General features: G+C 52.8%; 2 protein-coding genes across 7 annotated transcripts; one reads left to right on the top strand and one right to left on the bottom strand.

The window, feature by feature from the left end:
• Positions 1 to 425: 425 nt before the first annotated feature.
• On the bottom strand, positions 426 to 18483 carry Zmiz2 (zinc finger MIZ-type containing 2). 6 transcript variants are annotated; one of them, XM_021175896.1, is made up of 20 exons: positions 18424 to 18483; positions 12306 to 12469; positions 11915 to 12025; positions 11721 to 11835; positions 11175 to 11377; positions 10816 to 10999; positions 10374 to 10634; positions 9978 to 10157; positions 9317 to 9394; positions 8932 to 9100; positions 7999 to 8143; positions 7714 to 7924; positions 6763 to 6868; positions 6384 to 6541; positions 5080 to 5147; positions 4682 to 4750; positions 4170 to 4414; positions 3578 to 3747; positions 3251 to 3493; positions 426 to 2535 (listed from the first exon to the last, which is right to left on the bottom strand). In XM_021175896.1, exons 3-20 carry the CDS (start codon positions 11962 to 11964, stop codon positions 2428 to 2430), a joined length of 2763 nt encoding a protein of 920 aa, XP_021031555.1. In that variant the 5' UTR covers positions 11965 to 12025; positions 12306 to 12469; positions 18424 to 18483; the 3' UTR covers positions 426 to 2427. The 6 variants fall into 6 exon arrangements, with proteins under 6 accessions (XP_021031555.1, XP_029339691.1, XP_021031557.1 ...); XM_029483831.1 differs by lacking the exon at positions 18424 to 18483 and adding an exon at positions 18052 to 18093 and having other exon boundaries at positions 11915 to 12028; XM_021175898.2 differs by lacking the exon at positions 18424 to 18483 and adding an exon at positions 18052 to 18093.
• Positions 17055 to 18330, top strand: LOC110306273 (basic salivary proline-rich protein 4-like). The gene is made up of 3 exons (XM_021178450.1): positions 17055 to 17138; positions 17604 to 17711; positions 17764 to 18330. Exons 1-3 carry the CDS (start codon positions 17055 to 17057, stop codon positions 18328 to 18330), a joined length of 759 nt encoding a protein of 252 aa, XP_021034109.1.
• Positions 18484 to 20353: the final 1870 nt, after the last annotated feature.

The raw sequence follows: 20353 nt of genomic DNA, 5'->3' as shown, positions 1-20353 counted from the left end.
TTTTATTTTTATTTTTTGTTTTTTTTATTTTTTGTTTTTCGAGACAGGGTTTCTCTGTGTAGTCGTGGCTGTCCTGGAACTCACTCTGTAGCCCAGGCTGGCCTCGAACTCAGAAATCCACCTGCCTCTGCCTCCCGAGTGCTGGGATTAAAGGCGTGCGCCACCACGCCCGGCTCCTATCAGTTGTTAAAAGACAGTGTGATACATATGTAATTCTAGCACTCAGGCATAGCAGGATGATGAGGCTAGCCTGGGCTTCATGAGGGAGCCTGTCTCATCTCAAAACCAGATGTGATTTCCAAATTTGTTTCTTTCCTGCTTGTGTGCCGGACTCCACTGCAGAGAGGCAGCAGGTTCCAGTCTAATTGCCTGAGACATGCTATATATCCTGGGGTATGTTGCACTGAGAACATGTATTCTGTATGTCAGGTCTAGCCAACTTTATTAAAGTTATGTAATACTTGGCACATACATAAATTATAGTGACAGAGCCAGTGCAATGCGGTGGAGAGCCCCAAAGCCAGCAGCCCTCATTGGGTCCATGCGCGTGCTTTGTTGAAAGGAATGCATGTACAGGTCCTGTGCAGCTCACTAGCCTTAAGCTTCATAAAAGCAGCGTACTGAGTTTCTGCCACCTTTTCTGTCACCCATTCCCGACCGAGCACAGGAACTCTGACAGCTACTCCTCCATCACTTGTCCAGCTCCTGAGGTTGGATTTTCTGGATGGCTGTTGTCAGGACAGATGGCTATGGTGCTGCTGGTCTCTAGGTTCTCCCGATTGCAGGTACCTATTACAGAGTCTATGCCGGCATCCTGGCTCTTCCAACCCTGCTACCTCCCCTCGCAGAGGCTGTACACTGCTGTCTTCTCCACTTCTATCCCCTCCCCCACTCTCAGCAAGAGGACAGAAAAGCTGGAAACAGGCTCCTTAGGGAGGCCGGAGCCCATCGGTGTGTTCTCAAATGTCAGACAGCTACTGAGCCTCTGCAGGCGGTTCCTTGCTCTTGCCCAGCAGCCTCTAGTACTGTAGGGAAGGCTCTGGCAGCCAGCCGAGGATTCCCCTCACCCCTCCCTGCTTCTCACCTTTCCTGTTGCACAGGAAATGCTGTCTAGGCAGGGCGCAGGCCAAGAAGGGGCAGTGAACACAGGCTCAGTCCCTACTGCTGTTGAGGCCCCTGGCCATGCTGCAGTCACTTGTCAGATAGCTGGCTCCCTGCCCTAGGGCACACCCAGAAAAGGTGACATGGTGGCAAATGTCTCCAGGGCAAGCCTGAGACGCTTTACAAAATAGCTCTGCAGCTGAAGCCAACTTGGAAAATTCCAGGAGAAAGGAAATTTACTACAGCTCAGGGATATCCTGAGCTTGGATGAAAACATCTAGATTTTTATTTGGGGTGCTAAGAACAGGAAGGCCACAGACCCTCAGCACAAAGGAAGGACTCAGCCAAGCCCACCAAGAGGGAGTCCTTTAATAGATTGCACAGACAGGAGACACAACAGGCCAGCACCCTGCTTGCAGGCCCAGGCGCTTTGCCAGCACAGGCAATGGCCTCCCCCACCTGGGTGTGGGCCGCAGGGTGGAGATGAGGTGGTTTAAAAAACACAGCTGTACTAATTCTTCACTTTCACAGAAGAGAGAAACTTGGGGGAGCAGCTCACTGGAGAATTTACATAGAGCTGAGTCTGAAAGCCCACCCCTAGAGGAGTCGAACCTCCCCTGAGCTGTCTGTGCTCAGTAAGGGGCAGACACCACATGGAAGGCGCAGGCCAGTCCAGAGGAACATGCTGACTGAAATAGCGGCCCCTCCCTTTCCCAGCTGTTGGCATTTCTACACTATGTACATTGTTGTGCTTTATTGCTCCCACCCCAGCCTCCACCTGGAGCTCAGGGTGGAGGGAGGAACCCCTAAACCAGATTCAGCTGGGTGGGAGCGCCAGGCCCTCTAAGGCTGGTGCTCTGCATGGTTCTGAGGCTGCCAGGCTCAGGAACTGGAGCTGCAGACCAAGGGTACAGAGCCAGCCTCAGCAGCCAGCTCTTCTGAGGAGGAACAGAAACAGAAGGATCAGTGCTGGACAAGATGCAGGCTGGGTAGGAGCAGGCAGGGTGGAAGGACAAGTGCAAGGCCATGAGTCTGGGGCAGAGGGCTGTGCACGTGGGGCTGACGGGGCCTGCAGGCCCCTCACAAGAACCATTCTGGAGCAGTGAGCTTGATGGAGGGAGGGTGTGAGGACCACTGGCCTGGGGCCCCATGGAGCGCAGGGCTGCTTCCAGTTTATCAGGGGCTGGCAGTGGCAGGCCCCAGCTCAGGGTGTGTGCATTGGGGGTTCAGGGAGAGCCAGCAGGCAGCCTGTGGGGCTGGGTGAGAAGGGAAGGCTGTGGTGGTATCTTTGAGTGTGTCTTCGCCAGGCCAGGGGTTACCACAGGATCAGTTGTTCTCAAAGAGTGAGAGCAGATCATCACTGCTGTTTGTGGGGAGGTCAGGTGGACCCAGGTAGGAGAGCAGTTCATCAGGATTGGTCAGTTCTGGGAGCAGCTGAGGGCAAAGCAAACACATTAGCAGCTGTGAGCGCAGTGCAGACCCTTCGTGTCCAGTGGCCAAGCTGTTCTGGCCTCAGGCCCAGTGGGAATGCTAAAGTGCCCTTCCCTGCCAAATGCTGGGTGCCTGAGAGAAGCCATCTGGCTGTACTCAGCGGCCTCTGTATCTCCCCATGCAAGGCTGCTGCAGGACAACAGCTTGAGACTTGGTCCCCAGGAGCCAGTGAGAACAACTGGAGGTGGCACTGGAGATGCAGAGGCCTAAAAAAGGATCTCCAGGGCCCATGGTAGGATTCCATGCCCCTGGGGCTTTCTGCTCTGGCCTACTCCTCCTCATCTTCCTCATGCTGGAACGTCACTGAGTTTCTCTTATGGTCCAAGGACAGTGAACACACACACTCATGCTCCTGCTCACAAACTGCCTGCATTATCAAGATGCAGAACTGAATAAATGCCCAGGTCACATTGGGCTCTGAGGACAGCGCTGTGAGCATCACACACCCAGGCTCCAAAGCTTCTAAGGGCAGGTCACTCATTAACCACACACAGGTACCTGGTGCCCTATAGCTATTCCAGGTATAACCTGTGTGAAACAGCTGCCCCTGGGTGACATTCCCTCCTGAAGGTTCACTGTTATCCCATCTATGAAGCAAGGTGTGTAGACTCAGGGACCGATGACTCTCACCCCACCCCACACAGGACTGGCTACTTACATCCAAAGCTGGTTCTGAGGCCTCCCCTGCCCCAGTCATGCTGGGAGGCCCCATCATGCCCGAGGCAGGATTGAAAGCCAGTTCGCTGATGGGTCCTGTGTTTGGTTGGCCCAGGGGCTGCCGGGATGCAGGGGAAGGGTTTGGATGGTGTAGCTGAGTGCCTGGGGTGGGCCCGAGGTTGGGAGTGTGCAGTCCTGGTGGTCCAGGATTATGGGCTGGGTCCAGGTGGCCTGCTGGTGCCATCTGAGGATAGAGAAAGAACTTGTTAGAATAGTTCTAGGACTCCTTGGAGACTCCCCACCCATGGGCCTCTGTAACAGCACTAACCTGGCCTGGGAGGCAAGGAGCAGACTTGTCTGGAGTCAGGAGGCTGCTGGGAATGTCAGACTGGTAGGAGATTGGGGGTGGCCCCTGGGTGAACTCAGCAAGATTTGGGGTGGTGGGTGTAGCAGATGGGAAAGATTCTGGGAAAGTTCCAGGCCCCAGGAAGTTGGAACCTACAAGAGGAAAGTCAGACAGAAAGCTCAGCTAGGTGGACGTACCAGGTAGAAAGGTAGCTAGGGAACAGAGGGATGCAGGCACACGGGCGGTAATTCTACATGCCTTCCCATCACTGCAAGGGGGCCGAACCTGGGCAGTCGCCGGATGGAAAGGGACCCACAACAAATGCAAGTATTTCAGTGAAAAGTCTTACTCCAAGCCAGAAGGAAAGGTGGAAGCCTCACTACCCTGCTTTCTTGAGTCCTGGTCCCCATGACTTTCCTACCATGCCAGAGACGGGCTCTGAAGGGCAGGCATCCCCAGCATGGGACTTGTACCCATGGCTGTGACACTGCCACAGGCAAGGAGGCTGATGTGGAGGAGATGCGTCATTTGCCCAGGGTCACCTGAGGTGCAGGCCTGGCTGTGCCATACTCACCCTGGCTGGGGTAGTCGCTGGGGGTAGGGGCCGAAGGGGGCTGCAATGGGGCAAAAGGGGCAGCGCCAGGGCCCAGGGCTGCAATCATCTCCATCACACTGGGCATGAGCACATGGGCAGGGCTCACGGTGCGGCAGCGCTTCAGCACTGGCCCATCCGGCTCCTCCTTGATGTGTAGGTCAGGCTTCACAGGCACTGGCTTCCAGCTGCACGTAGGGTCGATGGTGATCTCCTCGTAGTCTGAGCTAAGCAGGGACGGACAGACAGACAGGTACCGGTCATCTGCCACCCGCTCGGCACCTGCTACCTACTCAGCTTCAGGAAGTTTCCAACCAGGTTTTCCGCTACCCAGGAACCTCATCAGATGTGCAGTAGGGCACTCATCAGATGTGCAGTAGGCACTGGCCAGGAGTGGAGCTGCTTCACCGTGGAAGAGGCTCTGAGAACAGCACTTACTCCAGCACGCCCCCTGGTGGCCACAGATGCAGGGGTAGCAGGAAGAAGACACTTACTTCTGAATATAAATCAGGATGCCCAGCATATACTGATCCACCTCCAGGCCCTCCAGCAATGCCGTCTTGCTGTAGAAATCAAAGGAGACTGGTGAGGAAGCCTAGCCAATCCTATCACTTCTCCACCTCTGTCACCTATGTGAGGTGACTCTGTAAGGGCCCCTGTGTGTGCAGCAACTGTTCATGGTATGTACCAAGTGACCCTATGTGAGGTGACCCTGGATAAGCCACTATGGCAGTCCAGTGTGAGGGGATGCTATGCAAGGCCACTTGGTAGGCGCTTTCTGCCCTGAGATGGGCTGCTCTGGTCTGTTAGGGAACCCTTCTTGATGCTATTTCGTGTTTCACCCTCTGAGGAAGTGGCAGCTCTCCCCACATCATTAACAAGACTGACTTACTTGCATACTGGACACCTCCAGGTCCCCCGCTCACAGTTGAGCTGTAAGTATGACTCCAGGTCAAAGCACTGTGGAGAGATAGAGACAGTGGTCATTCTCACCACCTGAGTGGACAGGGGTGTGATGAGAGTCTTCAGGAAAGTAGGACTTATTTAGGTATATATTTAAGGTATCAGGTTTCTACGGCAGCTTTCTCCCCCCCGCCCCCCCTCTTTCTTTTTTGTCCAGACAGGGTTTCTCTGTGTAGGCCTGGCTGTCCTGGAACTCACTCTGTAGACCAAGCTGGCCTCAAACTCAGAAATCTGCCTGCCTCTGCCTCTGCCTCCCAAGTGTTGGGATTAAAGGCGTGCGCCCACTGCCAGGCAGCCTTTTCTTTAATAGACCCAGCTTGGGATGCCCAGGCAGCCTTCCCTAGCAGGTATCCACAGGGCAGGCTGGGGGTCCCATGCCTTTAACCCCAGTGTTCCAGAGGTGAGGCAGGTAGAACCTTCTGTTTGAGGCCTCCTAGTCTACATAAAGAGCTTTCCAGGACAGTTGGAGCAACATGTCACAAACATAAGTAGAAACAATTGTCATTCTGTTTCAAAATGAACAAATCTAATCTCAGGGGAGGCAAGCAAGAAGACAGGCCCCTGTGGTGGGTCTGTCTTTTTGGTCTGCCAGCTGAGATACTGGGGTCCCACCCAACAAAGAGGATGAGGCCAAGAACATTGTTTTCCAACACAGAGTGAGGTGGTTTCTGCCTGCCGACACAGCGCTTGGAGCTTAAGGCAAGATGATTAGGAAGTCAGGCTCGTCCCAGCTACACAGTGAGTCTGAGGCCAGCCTGGGATATCTGAGGTCCTATCTCAAGGGGAAAAAAACCCAACTGAGACAGATTATCACAATGTATCTCAGGCTGGCTTTCCACTTAAGATCTTGAGATCTGGGATTACAGGTGTAGATTACCATACCAGGCTCAAAATATTTAACTGCTGGTAAACATGGCTTTATCTGAGGTTTTTACAGGATGCAGCAGCTATGGATATTAGTGTGCATCTCAGCTTAGTTGGGTAAATGTTGGAAATAGAATTCTTCCCATGGATCCTGTGCTCTATTCTGTCCTTAATCATTTTATTCGTTTACATTTCAAATGATATCCCCTTCCTGGTAACCCTCCACAACTCCACCACTCAACTGCTCTTCCTTCTTAATCTTTCTTACTAAGCAGTTTTCTCAGTTTCCACCTAGATTCCAGTCAATACTGGTTTCTCCACAAGCTCAAAATATCTTAAGGGCAACAAATGTCTACAGGGACCACACACCTGTATATGTCGACAGTCGTGACCACGGGCTGGGAGCTGGATCCTGCGGAAGGTGATGGGGCACTTCAGGGACACCTTGATAGCCGTCTGCTCCACCCCATCCTCTCCATTGGGCCCAGGGGTGCCAGGGATGGTGCCGCTACTGAAGTTCCGCTTTACTGACATTGACAGGGGAGAGGACTTGAGTAAAGGACCCCAGCACCATGGCTAACCAGGGACCCTGTCACTGCTCAAGCAAAGGCTCTCAGGAGTAGCCTGGAGCTAACCGCTGCCCCTGGGTTAGAACTAGCAGTCTGAGAGGAAATGGGCTCTGGCCCACAGAGCAGGGGTCAGTCCGAGCACAGCACAGGCAGGCGGTTGAGGAGCAGAGAGCACTCACTCTTGGTGATGCAGTGTTCAGCTGGCAATAGGCGCTTCTTGAGGAGGCCCTGCAGCACGGAACGGACAGACGGACGGTGCACCAGCTGCAGCACGAAGAGGTGGGACTGCAACAGAGTGCGGGATGTTACATGGAGGGTGGGAGGAGGAGCTAGGGAAGGTGGGCCCAGCTCGGGGACATGTCTAAGAGTGAATTCAAGGAGTGCAGGCAGAGGGGAGGAAGAGCTTAGTATGGAAGAAAGCCAAGCCAGCCACCATCCTGGCAGCGAGGCTCTCCTGAGTGCTGACACACAGGCAGGGGCTTTTCTGTTTGTTACCACACTGTCTCAGCCCTCAGCAGAGCACTCTGGTATTGCTCAACCACTGTCTAGTTTTCTGTCAAAAGGCAATCACCGCAAGTCCCTGGAACTCCTGACATGCTCTGGCTTCTGAGCCACCTCAATCCGCACGGCTCCTGGTGGCCTGCAGCTCACAGTCTACTTGGGATCCTGCCCACTGGAACCTGGTGAGGCCCAGACCAGTACAGATGGAACATCTTCCATGAGCTTGGTTTCTCTGACATAATCAACGGGAGCGTTCAATCTTTTAATGTAACAGAGCGTATTTAACTGGTTCCCTTTTCTTTTCTTTTCTTTTCTTTTCTTTTCTTTTCTTTTCTTTTCTTTTCTTTTCGAGACAGGATTTCTCTGGGTAGCCCTGGCTGTCCTGGAACTTTGTAGACCAGGTTGGCCTCGAACTCAGAAACCCGCCTGCCTCTGCCTCCCGAGTGCTGGGGTTAAAGGTGTGGTGGTGCACGGTTCCCTTTTCTTAAAGGGCAAGGACAGAGTAAAATGGAGAAGCAACCCCTTGCTTCTCAGGGAGACAGACCCTCACCCACAGCTCCCAAACCCCACAGGAGAGACGACAATCTGGGGGTGTGTACCAGCCCTGCCCACAGTCCCACACTACGCACACAGCAGCAAGCGGTGACAGTGATCTGGATGGTGTTGCGACCTGGCTGGCACACATGCTTCAGGTAGAGGGGCTTGTGCGAGGTCTTGTTGTCTCCACGCTCGATGCTGAGGGGTGTGGCGTTGACGCTGACCTGCACAGACGCTGGCCAGTTGGTGTTCATCTGCCGGTCCTCATGGTGATAGCACTTAAACTGCAGCTCCAGGTCAGGCCTAGCAGGGAAGAAGATGATGGGAGCCCACACTGTGCAGCCAGGGACCAGCGGCAAGATGGCAGCGAGACTCACCTCAGCATCAGGGTCTTATAGACAGAATCTCGGAGCTGGAAGACATGGTTGCTCACAGCCAGGTTGTGCTGCAGGCGGAAGGGCTCCAGGACCACCCCATCTCGAACTGGGAAGGTCAGGCGCAGCTCATCACAATGGACACTTCCTGAGGGCAGAGGTATGCTGGCCATGAGTTTGGTACCTTGCCAAGAGAGCTTGGCCCTCAACAACACTTCTGCACCTAGAGCCCCAAACCCTAAGTCAACTGCGGCCAGAAACTCTGGAGAGGATGAGACACCCCGACAAGAGGGGCTCCCATTAGTGTTTCTTCTTAGGACTTGGGCCCACAGTATGCATGTTCTATCATGCTTGGTTATCAAGCACAGACTGAATCACATCTGAACACAGTCACAGGACACGGTTCCAACCAAGAAAGCATATTCAATCTAGACCTTTTCCACAGAAGTCTCCCTGAAATAAGGGTCTGTAGCAGGGTTGAGCTGCTGAGGGCTCATTTTGGCTTCACAGAAAAATTTTGACAGGGCCACTATGAGAAACAGGAGGATCTGATCTAACCCTTCCTGGTTTTTGTTTTTTGGGTTTTTTTTTTTAAAGATTTATTGATTTATTTCATGTATGTGAGTACACTATCACTGTCTTCAAACACAGCAGAAGAGGGCATCACATTCCATTACAGATGGTTGTGAGACACCTTGTGGTTGCTGGGATTTGAACTCAAGACCTCTGGGTAAGCAGTCAGTGTTCTTAACTGCTGAGCCTTCTCTCCAGCTCCCCCCACCCCTTCTTGGTTCTTATGAAGCTGGGGCACTGGGCTTTTCTCAGGGTCTAGCAACTGTCCCTAGTTTTCCAAGCTCCCTGGAGGACTCTATTGAGGCGTAATTACTGAAGCTACAGACACCTCAGGTGGGTGTTGTCCTTAAAATAAACACTCACCAGAGGGCGATGGGTGCAAGGAGCTGAGGCCTGGCTTGAGGTCAGGCAGGAAAGGAGACTTGACTTCCTGGCTTGGGGACATGTAGGGAACATTGCTGCTAGGCGTCATGGGTGGTGTGGGGTTCCCCGGCAGTGGGGAGCTGGGGTAACCAGGGATGGAGCGGGCAGGCTGTAGAGGTTGAGCATACACAGTCAAAGCAGAATGGCACGGGAGGGAGGGTGGTCTGTTCACGGAGCACCCGTGGAAACCATCACTACCCAAGTGGGCAGGAGGCACCCTGGAGTACTAGGCAGGGCGCCTACACTTCCTCCTGCCTGGGTGCCCTCTTTCCATGTGCCCACCCTGTGAACCTCCCGGCCCATCCACCCCTGCCAAGCCCCGTACCCCACTCAAGCCAGGCTGGCTGTAGCTGATGCTGCCCCCGTTGAAGCTGGCGCCCTGCCCGTTGAACTGCTCTGTGGGCTGTGGGAGAGAAAACTGAGTGTGCTTGGGGTTCTAGCCTGCCCTGCACTGACCCCCGAGGCCCAATCCCAGAGCCTGTACCACACAGAGGTGCTGATCTGTGCCCACATCCCCCGAAATTATTTCATAGTGCAAAAGGTTAACATTACATCAACAGGAGTGACCCTCCAAGCTGGAAAGGCTGAAAGATCAGTGCACACCACGCTCCTTCTACCTTCCCCCTTCTCAGCCTCATCATCCTGCCTCCCCAGGCCCCACATGAGGTGTGCTCATCCTCCATGTGCCCAGAGAGGAGGCACTGCCAGCAAGGGCCTGTCTTTTAGACAGAGGTCAGGATGCAGGGTAGAGGAGTGAGGGAGTGAAATGCACAGCTTCACAGAGAGTATGGCTTGGAAGCCTACCTGCTGTCCCTATACCAATTGCTCACGGGTAGGCAGGCGGGCAGGTGGGGCAGGCATGTGCGTACCACCAGTCACCCTGAGAGCTGTTCTTGTACTGCTTAGGATTCCCTGGCCAACCTGCCTAACGCCCACTGAACCCTGTGGCACTCAACCCAGCCCAGGCCCACGGGAACCAGTCCTACCTTGTAATGCAGTCCCGTGGGGCCAGGAGCAGACAGGGACTGGGCCATGCCCTGCTGCAGGGGTAGTCTGTGTCCTGCATAGGAGGAGGCAGGGCCAGGGGGCTGCCCAGGGCCAGGAGCATACTGGGCAGTGCTGGCTGCATACTGGCCTCCTTGCAGATACTGCTGCCCAGGATACACCTGAGAAGAAGCAGATGCCCAGGGAAAGAGAGGTATCAGGGGGAAGCAGTTTGCATGCATGTATATATGTCAACGTGAGTGCGTGTGCATGTATGTGATTCTGTTGGGCACAGGCAGTCCTCTCTCATTCCAGATGCCACCCTTGTCATAACTTGGAGGGTGCTAGGGTAGTTGACTCATCATCTAGGACCGAACCTGAGCCAGCAAGATACCCACCTCTGAGTAGGCTCTCTTGATCCCCTGTCGAGGCAATGGCTGCCCCTGTGGAGGCCCAGGGTACCCATGCTGAGGCAGTCGCTGTCCTGCATATAAGGGTGTCATGCCTGCTGCCCGGGTAGGAGTCATGGCCATCGAAGAAAGGCCAGAGGGACCCATCATTCCTCCCATGCCTGAAGGGTTCATGCCAGGGGGCACACTGGGTCCTCGAGGACCTCCATGCTGCAGAAACTGGCTGTTAAAAGACTGCCCAGTCCCCATCTGAGAGGAGAAAGAAGAGGAACAGTCAGACCCCACTCTCAGCTGCTGCCATGGTCCTCTCTCTCACTGGCCTTGGGAAACCCAGCACAGTCCACACTTGTCCCCAGAACCTGCTGCCTTGCCAAATCTACAAGCCCACCCATAATTACTAGCACATGGAAGGAGCTGGAGGGGGCCTTACCGCTCCATATTGGCTTAGCTCCTGGCTCTGCTTTTCCTGCAGGGCAGCCACCGTGGCGGTGGCTGTGGCTGTCGCGGTGGCTGCAGCAGCAGCCATGGCAGCTGCAGCTGCTGCTTGTGTGAAGTCAGTTGAGGGCCGTGCTGCATGTGTGGGGAGCCCCAGGCCTGCAGGGCCTCCTGCATACCTGTAGGTGATATAGGACTGCCTTACTGTCTAGAGAGGCTTTCTCTGGGACACACAGCACTTCTTCCATTCTTAATAGAACTTCCACTGTCGCTACTAGAACAGTAGGGAGGAGCAGGCAACATCCAACCCTTCTACAGGACTGACAGGCTGAGGGCTTCAAGTCACTGGCTTACCCGGTAGTGAAGCTGGATCCCCCAGGGTAGCTCCCTCGGCCATATACGCCTTGCTGTACGTAGCTCTTGCTAGCACCTCCTTCAGCAAACGCCTGCTGTCCCAGGCACTGCGGGGAGGTCAAGGCAGAGCTGCCACCTGCCACACCAGGCATCATGGAACCACCAGGGGGGCTTCCTGCAGGGCCCATGGGGTTCCCCAAAACCTACAAGGAAGTGGGAGTCACCAGAGAGAACCAGCCAAACCACTGTCTTTAAGACACAGCCCTAAAGTGCTAGATGCCAAGAGATGCCCAGCAAATGGGGGAGGACCTGGGTGGCAGGAGTGGTTGTCTACAGTTCTGACTGGAAGGGTCTCTGGAGCCAGGGGAAGACATCCCATGGTAGTACAGAAGAAAGGCACCTAGTGACTTGAGACCCTCAAGAAGCCCCATCCTTGTGCTTCAGACAGTCTGCTTGGTCCCTGGTTCTTGGAGCCCTAAGATAGTAGAGGCACCACCAAGACTCTGGATCTTGAGGGCTGGGGGGATGGCCCTGGTGCACACTCACCTGGCTCTGTGTTGCGTTGCCAACTCCCCACACAGTAGTGACCACAGACAGTGACCCAGCTGGCTGAGTGGCACTTTGTTGCCAAGGCACAGACTCATATGCAAATGAACCATCACTAGAAGAGAGCGGCTGGTTAAGGCAGGGTCAGAAGGCCAAGGGCTTGCTAGAGGCAGGCCACAAAAGCCCACACTCACCCGTGTGGTGCAGGGGGCAGGGCAGGTTTCATGGGGTTCATGGGGTTCATTGGTGATGGAGCAGCCTACAGGCCCAATGTGCTGGAACTTATCCGGGAGTTGCTGCTCCGGCTGCTGGACAGGAGGGAGAGGGCAAGAGCTTAGATGCTCATGGTAGCATGGACAAAGCCAGGGTAGTAGTGTTGGCAAATGTCAGCCCAGAATGCAGTGCAAAGCAACTCTAACAAGGGCTCTGTCATCTTAAGCCATTGGATCAACCCTGGAAAAGGGCTTTCTGATATCAAATACTTCCCATATTCCCTTTCCCATATAAACCATAGAAAGCCAGGAACCCTCAGCAGGCCCTGGAGAAGGTCAGAGGGGTAGCCCCAACCCTGGGGAGCCCAGAGACCTGAGAAGGAGCAGAGCTTGAGTGTTCTTTGAGGCAGAGGCTGGAAAGTCAGGCAGCAGATGTACAACGGCAGTCCATCCACCAGGTTGGCCTTAGGGCGGCTGTACTGACACGGCTGACACAGGACACAGGCACTGACCCAGTCCCTGGTTGGCAGCTCTCTCCTATCAAGAAGGTGGCAGAAAGGCTTCAGGTCACAGGACCTTCAAGCTGATCCAGATGACTTGAGGGGAGCAGGCGTGTGTGTGTGTGTGTGCGTGTGTGTGTGTGCGTGCGTGTGTGTGTGTGTGTGTGTGTGCGCGCGCGCGCTCGCTCGAGTGTCTCACACACCTGAGACAAATATGGCCTTAAGTATATGGTCAAGGGGACATCTTGCCCTCCCACAGACCCATCTGTGACACTTGTGAATTCCCAACATGGCAGTGACACACACAGCACAGCAGATGTGGGGGGTATTCACAAAGCGAGACCATGCTAACGCATATCTACAAGATGGGACCAACTAGGCCTCATCCTTAGAAAACCGTAGCAGTGGCTGGTGGACAGGGAGGCGACAGCAGGTAAGAGCAGCGACTGGTACAGAAGCCTCCCACTCCCTGCCTTTCTCAGTGCCTCATCCACTCAGGCCCTAATATACCCTGGACCACATGCGTGCCTACCTCTGCTTGGTCTCACCAGAATGGCACACAAGCCATGTGTTGGGCACTTCTCAGGGACCTCTGGGAAGACCTGGGTACTCCTGTCTGAAACCCTCTCTTGGTAGGGGCTGTGTGATTGCCACAGCTATCTTTTGAACCATGATCAGATCTGGTAATTTCCACTCAGCACTCACAAGCCTCTTGTCTAGGGGAGCAAGGGGTATCGCAGCACCCCCTCAGCTCTGGAACAAACATTTCTTTGTGCTTACCGCTCAGAGCTCAGTACAGACCTGGAGGCTCTGCAGGGCAGGGCTACACACACAAAGCCCCAGAACAGATAAGAGAAAGAGAGAAAAGGGGACTGTGACTTGTCCTTGCCTGGGCAGCCTTAGGCTCCCAGAGGTCCTTCTCACACCCAGCACCAGGCTCCCAGGGAAGAGAACTAATCAGGGGCACAGAAGCCTCATCCACAGGTGTCTGTCCCCTAGCCCTCAGAGGCAACTACACTTGATTCTAGCCCAGGCCAGGTCCTGCCTAGGCAGCTGGAGACAGAATGTGCCAGATTGGCAGCAAAGGCTGGCATCTATGTTGCTCCTGCTGGATCCTGGCAGCTGACCTGGTGGGAAGAACTCCTCCCAAGATCTGACATGTGGGGTCTGGAACAACCATGTGGATGTCGGAAATAGGAACAGGAATCAAGACAAAAGCACGACTTAATGGAAAAGAGAAGAGATGGGAAAATAGCCACAAATACTCCCAGAGACACCAAAGCAGTTCAGTGGAGGAAGGACATCTCTAACAAGTGGTGCATGAGCAACTAGAGCCTACCAGTAAACAAAAAGCTTCAGACACAAAATATGATGGGGTGGCAGCATCTCTAGATGTAGCTTAATGGCAGAGCACTTGTCCTGTGTGTTTACACATGTCATGTTCTGAGTTTGAGCCTCACTACTGTAACAACAACAACCGATTCACAGCATATACCAAAATGAACTAGGTCCTAGGTTTAAATGTAAAATACAAACTATAAAATGTTTAAGAAAATGTCAAAGAAACTCCACAGGATCCAGGGTGAGCAGAAAGTTTTTAGATGTGATACCAAATCTAAATTTGATCCATAAAATAAAATTAAAAACTTTTCTGTGAAAGATCTGCTAAAAGAATTATAAGATATGATACAAGCTGGAAGAAATGCTTACACCTGTTCCAAAAAAGGCAGCATAGCACCTAAAATATATAACAAATTATTAAATTATTATTATTATTGCTATTGTTTTTGTGACAGGGTTTCTTTGTGTAGCTCTGGCTACCCTGGAATTTGCTCTGTAGACCAAGCTGACCTCAAACTCACAAAGATCAATCTGACTCCCTAGTGCTGGGATTAAAGTTGTACACCACAACTGCCCAGCTTAAATTATTATTAAAACAAAATCCAAATAGAAAATCAGCAAAACACACGAATAGACTTCTTCAAAGAAAACATAAATGGTAAAATAACTCAAGGAAAAGTGCTTAGCATCCTGTCAGGAAACAGATTAAAGGAGAACGGCTAAGATAAAAAGTGACATCATAAAACGCTGGAAAGGAGGAACTAGACCCCACATGTATCTCTCATGAGAATGTAAAATGAAAGGCACAGCTACTCTGGAAGAGTCTGGCTATTTCTTATAAATCCGAGTGTGCAGCTACCACAGCACAACCCAGCAACTCAACTCTGGGACATATAGCTCAGAGATGCCAACTTATGTTTATAGAACCTACAAACAAATGTTTGTCACAGCCAAAGATTGGAAACGGCCCAGATGTCCTTCAATGAAAGAATAGTTCCATCAGTGCAGGACACCCACAGCCCAGATGCCAGAGGTGCACACTACTGCTAACACACTACAGCCTATTCTAGATGAATCTTCCAGAAACTGTGTTGAGTACAAAAAGCCAATTACTGGTGCTATATGGTATGATTCCATCATCTGCCAAAATTAGGAAAACTGTAAACAGGTTAATAGTGGCCAGGGATTGAATGAGGGTGGGGGGATGACCTTCAGGTCTATAACTTCAGCAGAAAGAAGATGGATGTGAATATAAATCCACAACAGAAAGGCTCCTCCTGATTGTAGCAATGTGCTGGTCCCAGAGTGATATTTTACTACAGTTTTGTACAATGTTACCATTTGGAGGAAACTGGGTAGAGATACAAGGAAACTTTTTGTGATATTTCTTACAACTGGAGATAGCTACAATTATCTGACAATAAAACATTTAGCCAAATCAAGGTATGGTGGCCCATGCCTACAACCCTAGCACTAGGGAGGTAGAGCCACAAGGATCAGGAAGTCAAGGCCAGCTTTGATTAGATGATGAGTTCTAGACTAGCCTAGTGTGCTGGCGCCTACTTAAAATCACAGCAACTGGGAGACACAGGCAAAAGGGTCATGAGTTCAAGGCCTGCCAAAACAAAACAAATTAACTAAATAATTACAAAACCACATCACCAACAGCAAACACCCTTCCCCTCAAAAAACTGCTGTTTTTTTTGGGTTGGCCAGGATTGTTCTGCTGTCCTAAGAAGGGAGGGAACCAGGCTGAGAGGCAGCCAGTAAGCTCTTGCCTCATTTCAAGTCACCTAAGGCAGCAACAGTCAATGTCAGAGCTTTCCAGTCGCTGGTGAGACAGGCTGCTGGCCCCACCCAGGGTCATCAGCACAGGCTGGGTCCTGAGCCTTGTATGTTTAATACACCTGACCACAGTTTGAAAGCCTCTAATCTAGGAAATGCACGGAACAGAGTCGGGGAGAAGAGAGCAGGGCAGGTGTAGGGTGGGGAGGCACCCACAGGGGCCTTCTACATCACATGAGCCTGGGGAATTCCACCCACAATGCTTCTCTGCTGTGGACAGAGACCACAGGCATTTCCAGTTCCCCCTAAGCATGCCTCTTTGCTGGGAGGACTTCCTGCTAAACTCCTAAGTTCACACCTCATCACGTAGGTCTGGTGAGAAGGCCCCAAGCCCCAAGATCTGGTATCCAGTGGACCCCCTGCTCCTGACTATAGAGAGGCATTCTATGAGCGTAGATCTACTACCTCCCACTTCCAAGGCAGAGCTGGGTAAGAGGCCTGGCCTCTCAGGGTGCCTACTGAAGCTAGAAGCCAGGTCCCCTAACAGAGCTGCTCTGACTTGAAGTCCATCTAGGAGTACAAAGCTTTCTGGGGGGCAGGTCACGTCTTCCCTCAGGCACTGAGCTCCAGAGAACCTTCTTTCCAGGTGTCCCAGAGCAGCGACAATCCAAGTCTCCTGGCTCCATCCACTTCTACCTGTCTGAGCAGCTAAGAACAAGACCTAGTAATGGGCACCACTCCCAGCCAACGTCTTTCTCAACAGCTCACAAAATAGGGCTCACTCCTCTAAAGTTCCAGGGTTAGGCTTCATCTTAAGAAAGTGGGATCAGCTGGGCAGTGGTGGCACACACCTTTAATCCCTGCACTCTAGAGGCAGAGGCAGGCGGATCTTTGCATTCAAAGAGCTTGGTCTACAGAGTGAGTTCCAGGACAGCCAGGGCTACACAGAGAAACCCTGTCTTGAAAAAAAAAAAAAAAAAAAAAAAAAAAAAAAAAGAAAGAAAGAAAAGAAAAAGAAAAAGAAACTGGGACCGAAAGGCTCCAGAGAAATGGCAGTTCCAGGAAAGGGTGAGGCGGTGTAAACCTGTAGTCTTAGACACTCAGGAGGTTGGGGCAGGAAGATCATTTAAGCCTAGGAGTTCGAGGTAAGCTAGTAAAATCACATGGCAGGAGGAGGACGACGATGTGACAGGTGTGACGTGTGGGTGTGGCAAAGACCGAGTCCCTAGTATTTAAGGAAGGGTCAAACGCCCAGAAGCTAGGGGTCCTGCCTGCCCAGCATGTACAGGTAACAGTACTTCCTACCCCCTAGCCTCAGTGTGCAGACAAGTGTTCATGATGACTCCAGGGATGAGCATCTGCCAACAACCCAACCAAACCTGACTTCAAAGCACAAGGTTTCAAGCGGGAATCTGGAGGCCACTCTAAGCTATATGGACACCTTTAAGTCATCAGCCCTTACAGATCAATCCCAGCAATCAGGATGCTCCCTAAACATGTCGGGCCTGTCTCTTACCTGCTTATGCTCATTATACCTCCAGTCTGCTTCCACATCCTGGGAGCACGTCAAGGGCCTTGAGGTCTGCTCTGGGGAGGAAAGTTAAGCTTCCCTCCCTAGTTACTATTCTCAAGTGTCAAGGGACGCCCTTTGTACTGGCTTTGCCAGGACTTGGTGGTGAGTCTCTGTTCACCCTACTCACATTCATCAGGTCACATGTACTATTTGTGTCCCTATGAAATTTTCTGCAATAACATAAATGAGTTAAAGATATCAGCAAAGACTGTCTCTAACTACTATGAGAAGGAACCCTAGAAGGATGAGGGCAGGATAGGGGAGGCAAGCAGGAAAGGTGGCAAAATAAGAAAGGTACTGGGTACTGGGAAAATGATACCTTGAGGGAAAGGGATACTGGGGGGGGGGGGGACTGGGCACCTAGGAGTGGTGTTAAGGGTACCAAGGAGAACAAAAAATTTAGGGAGAGTAGGGCACCTTCGTGCCAGAGCTTCAGTTTGCAAAACGGTGTTCCTGTCAAAAACGCGGCCAGGGACTGACAGGTCAGCGTCCTCAGCCTAGGGGCAGCGCGGCTCCTTGTCCGTCCAGTAACCGCTCCCACGCCCCACCCCCGGCCCCCAATCGCCCAGATGGTGAGCACGTAAGTGGGAACCCGAGGGGTGCTCCGTGAAGGTGAACCTGCCCCGCTCCAGAGCTGGAACGACAGGCTGGGGAGAGGGCCCATCAGCCTCCTCGGCTCAGGAGGCCCCCGAAGGCCACTTGCACCCCTGGGCCAACCCCAACAAAGGCTCAGCGGAGGGGTGAGAGAGTCGGATAGCACGGCGCAGGGGGACAGGTACCCGAAGGTGGGCGGTAGAGCCGGGCCCAGCCAAAACCGTCCGGTGCTCCGGGACCGGCCGCACCTGCCACCGCACCTGCCGCACCTGCGCGCCCCACCGCCCGCGCTCGCCTGCGGTACCCCGCGCCACCTAGCCGCTCACCTCCGCCCGGCCCGGCCCGGCCCGTCGCCGCGGCCCCCGGCCCGCGCCGCTCCATGCGCTCAGCCCGCCCTCGGCGCCGCCCGCCGCCCCCGGGCCGCCGCCGCCCGCGCCATCGCGCCGCCGCCGCTCGGAGGGCACAATGGAGCCGCCGCCGCGCTGCTCATGCATATGCATGACGCCGCGCCGCCGGCCCCGCCCCCCAGGCCAGAGCAGCAGAGCCCCGAGCGCTGCTCCAGAAGCTCGGGCAGGGGCGAGTGCGGGCCTGCATGGCCGGGTTGAGCCGGGGCTGGGCCGGGGCTGGGCCGGGGCGGCGACTGGCTGCCGTGCAGGAAGTTCAGTGCGCCCGGCCTGCACCCTGCGTCCCCTCCGCACCTTTGCGACCGCGGCGTCGGAGGAGCCCCGCACGCTTCCTGCTTCTGTCCACCGGGGCGGGGCCGACTGGGGGTGGGGCTATGGCGGGGGCGGGGCCACGGCAGGGCAGGCAGGGCCAGGGCCTGGGCCTGGGCCTGGCCAAAGCCTGCTCGTCTAGTCAGTTCGTGACCGAATACTGGCCAGGGCCATCTGGAACCTTCGAGTCTTTCATGGCGGACCGGTGCGTCTTTAGAGACAGGGAATTGAGAAGCCCATCGCTGAAAGTGAAAACAACACATACCTGCCCACGTAGACTCTACACAGCCAAATAGTCCCTTCCTGAGTGCTGCCTCTTTCACTCTGTTGAAATCACTCTGTTCAAGCCTGGGGTGGTGGCGCACGGCTTTAATTCCAGCACTCAAGAGGCAGAGGCAGGTGAATTTCTGAGTTCAAGGCCAGCCTGGTCTACAAAGTGAGTTCCAGGACAGCCAGGGCTATACAGAGAAACCCTGTCTCAGAAAAAAAAAGAAAAAAAAGAAAAGAGGAAACAAAACAAAACATCGACAACAAAAGAAATCACTCTGATTTTCCTAAGGGCTGGAGAGATGATTCAGTGGTTAAAAGCACCAGGCGTGCAAGAGCATACTTTAGTACTAGCACAGAGACCCTGTCTTGAAAAGCCAAAAAAAAAATAATAAAGAAATATATAAAATTAAAAAAGAAAAGAAAGGGTTGACTGGTCTTGTAGAGATCCAGGTTTTGCTTCTCAGAACCAACAGGTGGAATTTCCCAGAATTCCCTGCTCCTTTCTGACCTTTGACCTACATCCCTTCTGCATGCGGCAGATAGTGCAACGATGTAACAAGCTAGCAAAGTAATTATGTGCACAAATACTTTAAACAATTATTTTCTAGCCAAACGGAAGGGACCTGTAGATACTTTTGGCATTCTGTAAGGCTGGCAGGGTCATCCAGCCCTTTGACATTGCAACATGATGTTGTCACCTACAAAGTTCCTACTAGAGAACCAGGCCGATTTAACAAGTATCTCATGTGCTAAGTAAGTTTAAGATTGTTTTGGTTGGACAAAATTTGTAGAAATCATTTCCTACTTGTATGCATGCAGGCCCCCAGGTGACAGATTAGACACAGGCACCTGCAAGGTATCTACTTTTTCTGCCTTACCTTTCAAAAGAGTTCATTCTCCCGCTAACCCACAATTACCATTGCTACTGTTCTTGCTAAATCTACTGTACATTCTGGTCACACTCAAGTATCCAGGTACATAAGTGTCAAACACATGCTTTGTCATACAACCACTATCTATCTCCAGGGTGATTTTATCTTCTCCAGAAGACACTCTATCCATTAAATCAGCCTTCCTAATGCTGGGGTTACTTTAATACAGTTCCTCATGTGATGGTGACCCCAAGCATACAATTACTTTGTTGCTACGTCATAACTGTAATTTTGCTACTGTTAGGGATCATAAATATCGGATATGCAGGATATCCATCTGATCTGTAACCGCCAAAGGAGCCCAGACTCATGAATTGCGAGCCACTGCATTACACATACCCCCATGCTTCTCCAGCTCACTCCATTCTACTGTGTCCCTGCATTTGACTTAAGAACCTCATATAAGTCCAACCACAGGGTTTGTGGTTTTGAGGCCCACATACTTCACTTAGCTTTGTGACTTCAAGGTTCATCTGTGTGTCAGAACTTCTTTGGTTGGGGAGAGGTTGAAACAGGTTCTCACACTATGACTCAGGCTAGCCTTGAACTTGCAGCCAATCCTCTTTGCCTAAGGCCCTCGAGGACTGAGATTGCAGGCACATATCTTCAGTTGCTGCCAGAATTTCCCTCCTTTTTATGGGAGAAGATGGTCTCATTGCATGGAGACAGCCCATTGTGTTTATCCAGTAATGGACTCGGAGATACCCTGCAAC

This window comes from Mus caroli, chromosome 11 (genome assembly GCF_900094665.2).
Source record: "Mus caroli chromosome 11, CAROLI_EIJ_v1.1, whole genome shotgun sequence".
Lineage (NCBI taxonomy): Eukaryota > Metazoa > Chordata > Mammalia > Rodentia > Muridae > Mus > Mus caroli.
This window is presented reverse-complemented; position numbering and strand designations above follow the sequence as displayed.

What these genes read in the sequence shown, in the direction of transcription:
- Zmiz2 (XM_021175896.1), bottom strand. Translation starts at nt 11,964, where the DNA reads ATGAACCCCATGAACCCCATGAAACCTGCCCTGCCCCCTGCACCACAC. An exon ending in GGATCCAGCTTCACTACCGG is followed by an intron (nt 11,000 to 11,174) that starts GTAAGCCAGTGA and finishes TATCACCTACAG; the next exon opens with GTATGCAGGAGGCCCTGCAG. An exon ending in CTTGCACCCATCGCCCTCTG is followed by an intron (nt 8,144 to 8,931) that starts GTGAGTGTTTAT and finishes CTCTGCCCTCAG; the next exon opens with GAAGTGTCCATTGTGATGAG.
- LOC110306273 (XM_021178450.1), top strand. Translation starts at nt 17,055, where the DNA reads ATGTCGGGCCTGTCTCTTACCTGCTTATGCTCATTATACCTCCAGTCT. An exon ending in AGCACGTCAAGGGCCTTGAG is followed by an intron (nt 17,139 to 17,603) that starts GTCTGCTCTGGG and finishes AAACGCGGCCAG; the next exon opens with GGACTGACAGGTCAGCGTCC. An exon ending in ATCGCCCAGATGGTGAGCAC is followed by an intron (nt 17,712 to 17,763) that starts GTAAGTGGGAAC and finishes GCCCCGCTCCAG; the next exon opens with AGCTGGAACGACAGGCTGGG.